This window comes from Amphiprion ocellaris, chromosome 12, assembly GCF_022539595.1.
Source record: "Amphiprion ocellaris isolate individual 3 ecotype Okinawa chromosome 12, ASM2253959v1, whole genome shotgun sequence".
In the NCBI taxonomy this organism is placed as follows: domain Eukaryota; kingdom Metazoa; phylum Chordata; class Actinopteri; family Pomacentridae; genus Amphiprion; species Amphiprion ocellaris.
In genome coordinates, this window is record NC_072777.1 from 13,477,112 (window position 1) to 13,491,760 (window position 14,649).

Below are 14,649 nucleotides of genomic sequence, written 5' to 3' on the forward strand. Positions count from 1 at the left end.
TATATCATGTTAAAATTTTTAATTTCAGATAATAATAATGATTGGCATTTTTTGTAAAGGCCAGCAGAAAGAATTGAATTGAATGAATTACTTTGAATTTAACTTGCTTATTTATCAAGAAACATAGGTAGTTACTGAAATGTTAACACAACAATGAGGCGTGCTTCTTGCGAGTGGTAGTAAAATGCTTTATAAACGTGGCATACGGCTATCCATCCATTATCTATACACCGCTTAATCCTCATTAGGGTCGTGGGGGGCTGGAGTCTATCCCAGCTGACTTAGGGTGAAGGCAGGGGACACCCTGGACAGGTCACCAGTCCATCACAGGGCTACACATAGAGACAAACAATCACACTCACATTCACATATTCACCAATTAAACCTCAGCATGCACAGACAGAACATGCAAACTCCATGCAGAAAGATCCGAGGCTTGGGCCGGGACGCAAACCAGGGATCTTCTAGCTGCAAAGCAACAGTGCTAACCACCGAGCTAGTGGCGCAGCCCTGGCATCTGGATATGCACAAGAATAATGCTTGCTCATACACTAAATACAGGAGTCAGTATTCTGTTCTGTATTGCAATAATTTCTGGAAAAGACAAGATTTATTAGCTCCAACTACAACCTGATCCACTCCATTTCAGTTGCTATTGTTTGAAGTACATGGTATTTTGGTAGAGTAAATACACACATATAAATGATCACAGCAGCAGCATAGGCCATTTGTGTAGGCTACATCACAGGCTCTGTGTAGAGGTAATGCAGGAGTATAAATCAAGCTTAAGGTTCCGAGTAAATTGCCAAGAGGGACCGAGACCCTGCCGTCTGTAGCATCCACCAGGAGAGATCTGAAGAGAAGTCTAATAATATAGAAGTCTATGAGAAAACTATCCTAATTCTCACTTGATCTGTTACCACAAGTATTCTCTAAGGATCCACTAAATACAGTAACACACAACAAAACCCCCCAAACGACCTTCAAACCAGAAAAGGAACACAGGGGAAGAAAAGTTTAGGGACATAATTAACACCTAATCCTCAATTATTAGCAATAAAGCATGCAGAAGATCATAACAAATTCCCTCAACAGTTAATGAATAGTACCACAGCAAACCAATAGATTCAGTAAACTGAGCAACAGTATAACATTATGTGTTAGCCCGAAGAAGCTATATGCCAGTAATTAGTTCTACTCATAAACTGAATGTGACTAGCAAAAGCACTGCAGCAAAGTCAGAAACAATGCTAGCAGCACAGTAGACATAATAATAATAAGATATATAAGATGTAATAAAACCAAAAAGAAAACATCCATCCATCCATTACCTATGGATGGATGGGTTAGGGTTATATATATATATATATATATATATATATATATATATATATATATATATATATGTGCACGTTTAGTGCTTACTGCTTACTTACCACACATGAGCACTGATCCATAGAAGCAAACAGTTTTTTTCATTTTCTTGTATTTTTAATTGGTGCATGTGGGATCTTTTTTTTAAAACCAGTTCTACTATAAATTCATACTGATGGCCAAAACATTTAACACCTTCAACTGAGTACTTATTATTGAATCCTATCCAATGTCACTTTAAAAAGTCTGAAGAATAGATTTAAATAGTAAAGTATAGTTAATCACAGGCAAATGCTAATTTTCTAACATCAAACGGTGCTTTATTTACTCAGTAGTAAACCTATACCTATACCTTTTGGGCATTTCATAGATTTTCAGACATTGCTTCCAGTAAATAACACAGTAGCAGCCACTGAGGAGAGAGCCAAGACATCTTTGAAACACAATAGTGCTGTCAGTTTCTAGTTACAGGCAAACAACAAATACATACAAAGACTTTTCACTGGAGCGAGATCAACAGAAACAATACTTTAGGCAATATATTAATATATTCACATAAAACACTGCTGCATGCTGTGGCTGTTGATTTACAGTATGTAGGTAGAAAAAAGGAAAAGAAAGGACAGAGTAGATACTATCACAGTTTCACATAAAGAAGTGCGGCGCTGGTCATGTAGAGAGTCGATTCAGACGCATACACACACATGATAACAGATCGCTATATTTGCAAGGATTTTTTGGTTATTGTTAGCAAAATCACCCATTTTCTAAGACTGCTTGCCTTCACTGTGATCAAGGAAATGAAGCCACAAACATTTGGTGAGTGGAGAACAGAGTCCTGGAGAATAGTTATTTAAATTTTTACAACATTTTTTGCGTGTTCTCAAAAAGGCCAAAACCAATGAGTGAATTTAATCAGCCAACTAAATATTGTGTGCAGCCACAGTGTCATATAGGAGCCATTACTTTGCTTTGTGGTTTTATAGTACATAAAGACACAGGTACATTTTAGAAAGTAGATTTACAGTTAGATCTGAAGAATAACGTTCTTATCTTCAACAATGTCCTTCTTCAAAAACAAACATGAGTATTAAATCAGTTTCATTATAAATTAACTACCAGGAGCGCATAGGAGGAGGGTGGTTGGTGGTATCGAACAGCAAGAAGATGTGAATTATTGGTCATTAGTGTCAGGTTAAAGTTTCAGGACTGAATCTGAGCTAATGTGACCGAAAGTTGCAACTGCAGAACTAAAGAATTAATGAGTGACTGTGGGCATTAATGAAGTTATTTCTCTCAGCTTATTAAACTATCATAACCCAGTGCAAGGACACAGTCACACTGTCATTTTAATAGCAAAATGTCAGCCTGAAATCAAATATTTTCAGTTTCATACATGTGAAAATTTTGGTGCTGTTGTGCAGAATGCAATTTTGGTTAACTCTGACGTGCCTTTTTAAAAACTGTTTTAACCAACTCTCACCTCTTATTGAAGTTGTTGAGGTTGATGTGGCAACAAAACTTTGCTCCTGTCCCATGTTTCTGGTGTGACCTAGCACTTAGCTTGGATCTAGACATGGTCCACTTGTGATAGAAAAACAAAAGTTTTCAGGCCATCTTCATTACAATTAAGGAATTTGTCTCTTTCATAATGGCTTTCATGTGATTTTGAACTACAAAAGCAGGAAGACAGAACCTATATCAGGCTGTTGCCACACAGACAATATTTCACAGCTAGAAAATTCATTGGTTTTGGTATTTTCAAAGAATTTGTTAATGAAAATGAGAAAAGAAAATAATGCTGACATTATCTTCAAACTCCAAACGTTAATCTAAACCTAATCCCAATCTTACATTTAGTGAAAGTGTGAGAACAATAAAATGATTTTTTTCTAAGCTTTTGCACTGATTGAAAAATGTGATCCTTGTAACTATAGAAATAAACACATGCCTGCACATACATCCACACTCACAAATTACTTTTTGACAGTTGTGTGTGTCCTCTGCTCCCTCCACTTACATCGCACCAGTTGCCCCAGTAGGGCAGGACTCAGCTCACACTAAATGCTCCCTTTATTAAGTTCATAGGCCTGTTTCGAGCGCTGCACAGTGGAACGGTGTGTACATGTGTGTGTTCAGAGAGCTGAAGAGCAGTTGTCGTTGACAGCTGCATGAGAGCAGAGAGAGAAAGAGTCAAGTGGCTCCAAATAGCCGTCGTTCTCCTCATTCATCACAGAGACCCCTCCTCTCTCTCTCTGTCTCAGCAGCCCCTGGTGTGAAGTTTACGTTTCTTATGTTGACACAGCCATGAAGATGTTATTGAAATCTCTGCTTTCACCTTGAAATAATGTTTCATAAAATGTCCACAGCAAAGTTCGGTCCATGTTGCTGTGAAGTGTAGAGGCGTGGTCGTGCTGCTGCTGTTGTAGGAATAATCAGCCTTTAGTGAATCAGCAGTAGATTAGAGGTTCTGGTTATTGGCCCATAAGACAGTTTTACAGGAAGTATTCTACACATTCACAGAAAACCCTTTCAACCTCCTACAGTTGTCTTCCAGCCAAACATAAACGTCTTAGCTAACTTGTGACTATCTGAACTTTCTGGGACATTGTCTGTGACATAAGTTTGTTGTATTTAGTATAATTAACTACAGATTTGGCCAAGATTAAGCAGTTGTCAGTATCTGGCAGTAAGCATTGATTTGGTGATTTCAATGTCAAAAATATGTGCATCATTTAAGATAAAATTTGATTATATTTAATTGAGAAATGAAGAGGTCTGCGTCACATATTACCATTGTTTGAAAAGCATTTCAGTCAGTGATGATGATGACAATTATGATCAGCATTGATGAATCTCTTTCTTAAATAAACAGGATAATGTTGGAGTCTGCATTTCTAAAGATTGTTAATATAAAACTAGTTAGACATCTCATTAGACATACAAATTTGAAACAATTTTCTTAACTGATAGTCGGCAGCATTGTCACTCAATAATTGATTAACTCATAATATCATATATACAGTTCACATTAATTAATATGGTGTTTGAGACACTTCTCAAATGCCTTTGCTCTTGATGGAATCCATTAACCACCACAGAAGTCTTTGTCATGGTGCCTGTTGCTACCAAAACCCTTACAATACTTCCTGCTAGTAAACGCGTAACTGCACACAGGAGGACAATCCGAGGAGTGACTGAAATGATCTAGTCTTCAATCTTATTAAACAGTAAGACTCTACCTGGTGGCACAAGCAGATACAACAGTTAATGTATGTACACTTTCTGACATGCATGTCCTTTGACTTCCACGTAATGGATTAATATACTTTACATCAGTTAAAATATGAACGGCAATTTAATTGATTAATGATGAACCATTATCCTTAGCTAGCATAGATAGTTAGCGTGTGCCAGATTTACCATCCCTCTCACTCCCACTATCACCCCTCCCACTACTTTTACAGGACTGCACAGGACATGCTGGACTGTTGTTTAGTGGATCAGTTTAAGCCACTTTTTCTTCAGCACACACACACACCAGACAGCTAGCAGACAGTGGAAAGTTACTTGCTGAATTTCACAAAAACTGCACTACATTAGAATCGCATACGGCAAACTTTTCAAAAATGTCTATCATATGAAAACAACAAATTGTGTAGTATAATTAGTATGGATCAGTTAATCGGAAACCAAACATTCCAATTTCAACATCTAATGCTGCTCTTAATAGCTTGAATTCTTTTCTGAAATGCAGTCAGGACTTCAAGCTTTTTAAATCACCAAATCCACGCTTACTGAGTTCACCTCTGTAAATGTAGCACACAAATGCGACAAAAACTGTGTTCCTATCCTGTCCTACATAGTAGTATACAGTATGTGCTGTACATTATTTATAGTTCAAGATAGGAAATTAATGTTTTTCTGTTTCATACCAGAAAACTATGCATCAATCAAAACACGACAGAGAGAAAATGAAATGCTTTTTAGAAGATGTGTCTGTTTTTGTTCTAGTGCTGCCTGGTCACCATCCAAAATGTATTTATTAACTTTGTGCAGTGCCCTGTAGGACCATGGTATACATCAGTTTCACTCACAAAAACACTCAGAAAGAGGATTTAGTATGAGCATGCTTAATGTTGTAATGTGTAATGTCCCATGTGAAACCATTTTCGATTCCTCTGTGGAATTAGTGTGCAGTATAGAATAAGGGCACAGAAAAGGCTTGCAGTTGGAATCATGCCTTAAATATCTATTGACATGAGTTCAAATCCATTCAAAGCTGTTCATTTCATTTGTATTATATTGTGTTGTCCAGCTGGAACATTACTCCTCGTAAAACAAAGTGTCCGGACTACTCCTGCCTTCGCCGTCTGCCAAATTCTTGCAATTCGTGAACAGCAACAACGCCTTTCCTCCAGCCATAACACTCTCCCAGTGTCTGAGCTCAGTTGCCCCAGTGAGGCAAGTCCTGCCAAGTCCTTCAGGCGCTTGTCTTTCGAGTTCAGCAACATGTGTCTCTGTCCCTCTGTCCACTTTTTCCGGTTTAGGAATGTTGTCCCTGCCTGTTACAGAAGCACAAAGGGTCTCATCTTTGTCCAGATCCATCAGGATCAGATTCCCTCTCTCTCTTCTCTGCGAGTCCACTTTTGTTTCCACGTTTGCTTTGTATCCACACCGACGGTGTTCAGCTCAGCAGGGCTGCGCTGCTGCTGCACAGTCCGCCGTAACACAGAGCTGCAAGTAGACCAGAAGCCATTACAGCAAAAAAAAAAAAAAACTAAACAAAGAACTGCCGTCTCACCAGTTTTTGTCAGTCAGTTTCTGTCAGTCATCCCATAACAGCAGCAGAGCAACAGAGTAGAGTAGGAGTGGAGGAAAGAGGCTAAAGCTGAAGGAAGAGAGAAGGAGGGGAGGAGGAGAGAGTCTCAGCGGTCTCTAAAACCAATACAAATCCTTGCTCTTGTCCTGTGCCTGCAGACCTGAGAGGAAGAGAGGAAGGAGGAAACGAAAGGACAAGACAGAGAAGGCAGAGGCAACACGGGAGATTAGAAAAAGAAGAGCAAATGCCTTGTTGTTAAAAGCAGGAGGAACTGCCTGAGGCAGAGAAGGGATAACAGTAAGACAGCAACAGAAAAGGAAGTTTAGGTGCTGATTGACAGATGGTTTGTTGCTTCAAACCACTTGTGTAAGTTGATCTGAGGCCGAGCAACAGATCTTCATTTAATTCTAGTTTTCATATTGTGTCACTAAAGCTGCTTTTAGTTAATCAGAGAGTGAGAGACGTATTGAAAGAGAATATTTTAATCACAACCAAATGCTACAGCAGCTCATTTATTAATTCATTGTGCTTTTTGACAGCCCAAGTTCAACATCGAGCAGGAAAGGTTTCGTCTGTCAATATGGAGTGGAGAAAATCCATTAAAAAGTTCTCATCAATGTCAATGTGAATGTCACTGTTTCACAGGTGGTTTTCATCAGCTCAAAGTCAAACTGTATGATCACATCTCTGACTGGAATTTTGCTTTATTTTGTTTAAATTACCAGCCCCATTACAAGTTAACCTTGCACCTTGTTAACACATGAATTCTCTTCAGCTTTTCATTCTTCTCAATCACAAGTTTTTTTCAGCAAATAGAATCCATTCCCTGAACCTTCCTGGTACATCTGTTCTCTGTGGTATTTACTAATGACGAGCATGTGATGAAACATTTAGACTGATATAGTTTGTAACTTATCCTCACTTTTTGCTGTTTTAGATTTTTAAGAAAAAAAATGTGTGAAATGTTTCACAGTTCTTATGGAACAAAGTCAATATCTGTATTTACATTTAAAGTTATTGCTGTCTGTGTCTGAGTGGAACTGTTTTCACCTGAATTAAATAATCCACAAGAATAAATCCACAGCAGTGCTCTGCCTATAATATATTAACCTGCTTCAACTATCCTCAGTGTAGCCATCATCAATGAAACAGCTCTTTATTTATTTATCATTATTCATATATTGTTTATTTTGTGTGCATCTATTACTTGTTGAGAAATAGTCACACGGTCGAGATCAGTGGTAACTTGTGAGCCTTTCAAACACAGCAAATTCAACTGGTCAAGGCTTACAGTACATGCAATATGTATTTGCATTTTAGGCAATCAACATTTTTTAGCCCCAAAGAGGTAAATATCTCCGAGAAGAAAGAAGGACAGTCTATAATTAGAAGACTGTTCTCAATTAAGCAGAATTTTATGAAGCAAAATGTACAAGTTTCCTCACAAAGCCTTTGTTGGGAACCATTATCCAAGACCAATCTGTTGCCCAAACTTTCAGACTTTAGAATTAGAACTTTCTCAGGGTTGTTGGACCTCTTTGACCCCAAAATCAACAGACTTCGAAGTGTTACAGCAGGATTCTGTCAATCAGCCCCTGACTAAATGTATTAACAAGAAGCATAAAAGTTGAAAACTAAAAAGTAGTTCAGACCAGACTCTGTGGTGTTTGATTAGAAGGAAAATCTGTCAGCTCTTGGCTCACAGAGTTGTGACTGAAAATCATGTTTTCATAAGTTTGATTGATGACAGATAATGTTCTGATTCTCCATATCATGCTGCAGTGTTAGATCTGCCTCACCTCCAGGACCATGGCTCTCTTCCAGTCATCGTCCCTGACATTTTTGGTACTTTGGGAGGGTTTGAGTTATTTGTTATCTAGAGGTTGCGTGCTGTTCCGATATTAAATAAACTAACTGGTAAAACTGACAGTACCTGTGTCCATGTTGAGTCCGATCTCTGCTCCAGCCCCAGTGAAGGCGCCACTCCAGGCCGACCCCGTCCCCGACTCTCCCTTCCCCCCGAGGTCACAAGGCGAGGCGCTGGGCCCCGGTACCGAGCTGCCAGAGGTCAGTCGATGGTGCGACCTCACCGACGGGACCAGCAGCGAGCCGTATCGTGGGTCAAACGCTGTGCCGTACATCTCGTGAACTCCAGGACGAGGGTAGGCTGAGCTCTGGGTGCTTATAGCGCCCCCTAATGAGTAAGGGTGGTGGTGGTGGTGATGGTGGTGGTGATGGGATGGGTGCCAGGCGTCGGGGCTGGGCTGGTGGAGGTGGCTGTGCAGAGAGGTGGAGGAGTACGGGTCCCCTGAGAAGGACAGCTCTGTGTGGGGAGTAGACAGAGCGCTGCCCAGTGTGGAAGAGACTGACGGCTGGTAGGAGCTGTTCCAGAAGGACGCAGGGAAACTTCTCTGGCTCATAGGAAATGATCCATCTGACGACAAAGAAATCAGTGGTGTTACATCATAAAAGAACCTTATCCACGTTACTGAATAGAGACCAGATGATGTACAAGGTGTCCCTAGAGTCTGGACACATAGGAAATCTCATTAACCATAATTTTTTATGCCTCCACAGATTGAATATTATATTAAATATATAGTTGATTAATTATCAAATATTGAATCATATATATATATATATATATATATATATATATATATATATATATATATATATATATATATATATATATATATATATATATATATATATATATATATATATATATATATATATATATATATATATATATAATGTTGTTAAAAATCTAATTTCTCGAAAATATGTATTGTGTGTCCAGAGAGGAGAAAAAAAATTTAGGGTTCAATCATATAGATCTGATTCTCTTTAAATGTGTATTTCAACATCTTCATCATCTTGCAGAGTTAAGTAGAGCCGTACTGACTCACTGACTGACAGAAAATTTATTGGCAACTACTCATTTGTCTATTTGAGTCACTTTATCAAGCAAACAATGACAAATATTTGCTTGTTCCAGTTTCATAAATGGAACTATTTGCTGCTTTTCTCTGTTTAACATCAGCGTAACTGAATCTTTTGGTGTGTTAGTAGAAAAAAATGGTTAATTTGATGGGAATATGGTACATGTGATGGATATTTATTCCAGCTGATGGACAGTTTTGGGACAAAATAATTAATTGAGAAAAAGTCAATGCAATGATACTGTAAACTGTACATCCACATGTAGACTAATAATAGTGCTTGGCTGTTGTAAAAACAGATGTTCTGTTCCAAAATGAAGTTTTTAAATTCCACATTCACTACTGATTGATGTTGCTGGGTTATACAAAAGGTTGCGAAAAGAGATTAAATTAAAAGCAAGCCTGCTGGTTAATAGGAAATAATAATTTGAAGGAGATTAGAAAAAAATATTGAAAGAGTGAATCCTTCTGCATAAGTTTTTATCATCATCTATGTTGATACAAACGGCTAATGTTCATTTCAATGTCCCAATAACTCTGCAAATGACAGGAATCATTAATAAGAATACAATTAGAAATGTAATGTAATATAAAGTAATTTCAGCTTGCAATGTGGCTCTAAAAAGAAATTATCTTTAGCACAGTAAGTCTCTGAAAGACGCAATGTCATTAAAGAGAACATGAAAAGCAAAGAAAATTCCTGGGAAATACTTTAAAATATCCTTTGAATTAAAATTTTAAAGCTTGATATATTTTTAACAACACACAACACTCATGAAATAAAATGCACAAAAAATAATTTAAAAAAAACAACACATCTTTTATAGAACATAAAACAACACAAATCATTCTAAATAGTGACTTGCAGAACAATTAGAATTTCTCAGCATATCGCTGTAGAATTTGTCTTGTCATTTTTTCAGGTTTGACTTTAGATTTCCGTCAAACACGAGGTCAGCGAGAAAACAAACAAAAAATTTCACTTTCTCCTTGTTTTCTGTTGGTGACATAAAATAACTGATGCTGACAATAATCAACATAAAACACTTCTGCAGCAGTGACAGAGACACACAGTTACAAGATTCAAATATTTTCTAATTGATACTGAAAGTGTGATCAAACCCACATATTGAGGAACATTAGTGATTTCTTTTTCTCATATTTGTTGTAAAATTGATTGATTATTCAGCTGTTGTCGGAGGGAAACACTTGACCACCAAATTGTCTGAATGCTGTTTCTTTTCTGGACTGAAAACTATTGCAGGGGTAAATTCTCTTTTCATTTTCTTTTCACAAGAAAACGCTGAAATAAAAGACACCGAATGGCTGCACAAAACAGCAAAAAGTCAGTGGCTTCAGTCCAGTCTGAATGCAATCAAACAACAATCAAAGCTGCACTAAAAATTGCAGATTTTATTTTACACATCTGTACTTTTGACTGAAGTGAGTAATTACAACTATTGAAGGTTGTTGCAATTTAGGAAAGGCTGTTTTTCCACCTTATTATCAATCAGCAGGTCGAAATCTTAAAGGAAACCAAGACAAAGTGCAAAAAATAAAAAGCCAGAACCAAATTTACATACATTTCTAAAAATTCATAGGTTAATGTGGAGAGATTTAACATCCTGTGGTGGTTAAAGCAAATGAAAAAAAGCTATTTGCAAACACTGACACACACACTCACACACACAAAGACACACACACCTCTTACGGCCTTGTGGCTGCTCGAGGAGGGGTACGCTGTCGTCTGGCTCAGGGCTCGGCTGAAATGTTCATCCACCACCGCGCTGATGTCGCCCTGAAAGTAGGTGAAGAGGACGCAGCGGGAGCTCAGGTACTCGGCACCCGGCGGCAGCTCCTTGTCCTCCTCTTTGATGGCCGGGGGCCCCGGGGGGCCGAGCCGACTGCCGCTCTCCTGGGGGTCTTGCATTTTGGAATACAAAGCCAGCTTCTAAAAGCAACACAGATTCATATCAGTGTGTTGTTAACTGTGTTTTCATGTTCTCTGTTTTGATGCATTTTGTGTCCTTCCTGTTATGATAGACCTCAAATAAAATCTGACCTCTAAATCTCATAAAATTATACTTTTGAAATTTATATACAATGAAAAGTAAATCCACACAAATGCTTCCTATGAAACATTTGTCTTTACTGAATTGTCTGTCTTTTATTTAAAATGTAAAAAAAAAACAAAACAAAACATAATGCTTTCCTGGAAATTTCTGTAGGTATAGTTTAGTGGTTGAAGACTTTAACAATCACCAGTTCCATGCAATATTTCACCTGTTGATCGCTACATAATTTGCAGTACAGAGATATATTAACATGTCAGGAGCTGAGATCATTTTTAAGCGCAATAATTTTGCACTCATTGCTTCTGCAAACAATGACAGAAAAACCTACAAACTTCCACTGCTTTTTTTTTTACTCTTACCTTTTCTAACTTGCAAATTTAACTAAAGAACAAATAGATTTTGTTGCTAAAACTACATGCATCTGCTTTTAATAAAGATAAGATGCAACTCTAGTTCAAGTCTAAATGAACCACACAAAATACCTGATCATGAAATGTTTCTAATAAACAGTGAAAATCTATGATAATGCGGTGTTTCGCTTGAGCAGGCTGATCCGAGGCTGGCTGGGTGACGGACAGTGAGTTTTGGCACTATGTGAAATATGCCTGGATGTTGACTGAGAGGTTTTAAGAGAGTGAAAAAAGCCATTTAACAGGTCTGGAAAGGCCTCACTAAAAGCTGCTGCACTGCAGCTCCTGACACTCACAGACTGAAAGTCCACTAACAGACACAAGTGTATATATAAAATATATTAAAAATATATGTTAATGGATAAATGAGTATGGTCAAGTAATACGATTATTGTCCTGTCAGGTTTTGTTCAACAATAAACAATTAGAGAAACAGATGAGACTTAAAAAAAAAAAAAAAACAAACACATAAAATACATACATAGTATTTATATTAAAAAGTTACAAAAGTCTTGATCAACACAGAATTTATAAGTTTTGTCTTAACTGCACCTCATGAAAACATAAAATATATTAAATATGTCTTTTATTTTAGGCTGTTTTTGATTTTGACTAAATTGGCCTGAACAGAGGAAATAAAACACTCTGTTCAGCGTCTCTTAAAGCAGATGATCACTGACTAATTTGGACAAATTGTGTAATATTGTCATTAATTCAGGCGACGCATAAAATAGTTTTACATGTTAATGTTTGGAGTTTGAGCCTTTCCGCAACAAGCGCTTTAGTACTATTAATACAGCCCATGGCTTGCGTTTTATTGGGTTTTAAGCGCAGGTTAACAGTTTGTTTAATATATTTTTAGATGTAAAGAGGATAAGTGGTGTTAAGGGCTCTATAAATATATTATTACTATCAGTAATTAGGCAGTAGAAGCCTCTCTTTCTCTTTTATTATCAAGTAATTAACTTGTAAACTGCGGGTTAGTGTACTTTAAGTAAATTTTTTGTACATCCAGACAGATCTGGAGCCCACGGTGCAGAGAAAAGTGCTGTCCGAGCTGATAGAAACAGTTGGTGAACACATGACCCGTACCTGGTGGTGATAGGGGCTGTAGGAGCTGAAATAAGGCTGAGGACCAAACACTTGGTACATCACATCCAGGCAGCTCATGGCGAAGAAATCACAGAGAAGAACCAAGCTTCATTGAGAGAGTAGCTCTGTCCAGACGGAGAGGAAACAGTAATCCCGGCGGCGGAGGACGCACACTTTGTGAGGCTCTCCGCGCTGCGCTCTTTACGCACTGGACTGCGGCCGGGCTGAGTGGAGGGATCCCCTTCCAGCCTCACCCTCCTCCCTCCTCACACCCAGCGTGACGCCTCCCTCCCACCAATCGCAGGCCAGAGCTCCACCTCAGCCTTAATGGGCTTTTAATTACTGGACACTAAATCACGAGCTGGAAACTCAAATATGTGCTTTTATCTTGCTGACCAAAACTTTTGCAGTTATCCTTCAGAATGTATACATATATAGGCCTATTTTATCAATTTCATATGCCTTTTCTATGAAATAGTAGGTAAACACTGGTGTTAAACTCCATATTAATGGGACATAACCTCCATCAATGTCATTAATGGCACTTAAATCTAGACTGTAAAAAGGTTGCTGTAAAAGTATTGATTTACAAGATTAGTACTACATTCAAGTAAAGTTTATCTCATTGCAGAACATATTACTTTTAAATTTTTTATAAAGAGTAAACCTGTTGACATACGATAAATCTACACTTGACTCACACACTACTTTATATTAAATAACTCAGAAAGCCTTGGAGTCTTGCCAGTCTGTTCTTCAGGAGGAAATGACATCATGTGGAGCAGGTCATGTGAGTTACAATTAACTCACCAGGACACCACTAAAGAATTCATCCCATGAGGACCATCAACATCTGCACCAAGCTTTATTCATCCAATAGGTATCAAGATATTTCAGCTTTCATATTGCACCTACTATTTCATGTCAACATGACTGCTGTGAACAAAGTCTACAGAGTTCCTTCACAAATATACAAACATTTTCTTTCACAATTCTTTCTTACTTCAATTAAATAGGTTTCCTCCTGGTAATGTCTGTTCCTTTGAGGTACAGATCACATTAGTTTTGCTGCTGCACTGACCCACATAAGCATTTAAACACTTCTTTCTTGAAAACAGTGTTTCACACTGTTTTACAATTATTTTTCATTATGAACTTATGAACTTGTCACTAGTTCATAACCAGGCCAGGACAGTTTGATAAAGGGAGGGAACACATTTGGTCTCCTAGGAAATTTCTTTTTTGTTTTTTTTAAATAAAGACACAATTGAGAGATTGAGGGCTCTATATATGTCTTGAAATGTTGAAATGTTGTTTGATACTGACTAAATATTTGAAAGATGTGCAAAGTTTTCATGTGATACCCCCTCATAATTCCATAAGTGCACCTAGTATTGCAATAATTTTAGATCCTGAAAGTGTCAAGTGTAAGCTTGAAGTCTGACTCGTGTATTCATTAATGTTACTTCTGCTTTTTATTTGTCTCTCCGCTTTCTTTCTAACCTTTTTAACTTGCTCTCCGTCTCTACATGTTCACTGATTGGCTGGTGGGAAACTTGAACGTGTCATGTGTAATCGGTTAATTGCAGGCGGCAGGTATAAAGGACTTCTTCCACTAAATACACTAATAATCAGCATCACACCAACTTGTAATCCTATTTGTGGGTTTATTTCCCTCTGAAACACAAATAGATGACTATTATTAAATCCTCAATTCCATTTTTGTTCATTTGTGGGATGCCTTTAGTGAAAAATCTAGGTTTATTTAATTTCAGTTTTAGTGATAGTTCTGCTTCTTTTGATTACAAATGAGTCCAGTTATATTACCTTAACTAGACAGTATGATGATCAAAGGCTACATACTGATGAGCAATTTAACAACTGCCTTAAAATTCAGGATTTTAACACTTAGTATGGGTGCAGTCCTGTCC

General features: G+C 37.7%; 1 protein-coding gene across 2 annotated transcripts; it reads right to left on the reverse strand.

The window, feature by feature from the left end:
• Nucleotides 1-1,474: 1,474 nt before the first annotated feature.
• On the reverse strand, nucleotides 1,475-12,934 carry vgll2a (vestigial-like family member 2a). Of its 2 annotated transcripts, none has more exons than XM_035946061.2 (4): nucleotides 12,719-12,934; nucleotides 10,846-11,092; nucleotides 8,130-8,630; nucleotides 1,475-6,111 (listed from the first exon to the last, which is right to left on the reverse strand). In XM_035946061.2, the coding sequence occupies exons 1-4, from the start codon at nucleotides 12,794-12,796 to the stop codon at nucleotides 6,062-6,064; spliced, it is 876 nt and encodes a 291-aa protein (XP_035801954.1). In that variant the 5' UTR covers nucleotides 12,797-12,934; the 3' UTR covers nucleotides 1,475-6,061. The 2 variants fall into 2 exon arrangements, with proteins under 2 accessions (XP_035801954.1, XP_054871616.1); XM_055015641.1 differs by having other exon boundaries at nucleotides 1,475-6,356.
• Between the last annotated feature and the right edge of the window lie 1,715 nt (nucleotides 12,935-14,649).

Bases quoted from the DNA above. Each gene is read 5' to 3' on its own strand.
- vgll2a (XM_035946061.2), bottom strand. From the start codon at position 12,796: ATGAGCTGCCTGGATGTGATGTACCAAGTGTTTGGTCCTCAGCCTTAT. The intron at 11,093-12,718 runs GTACGGGTCATG...TGTTGCTTTTAG, and splicing joins ACAGCCCCTATCACCACCAG to AAGCTGGCTTTGTATTCCAA. The intron at 6,112-8,129 runs GTACTGTCAGTT...GTCTACTTGCAG, and splicing joins CGGACTCAACATGGACACAG to CTCTGTGTTACGGCGGACTG.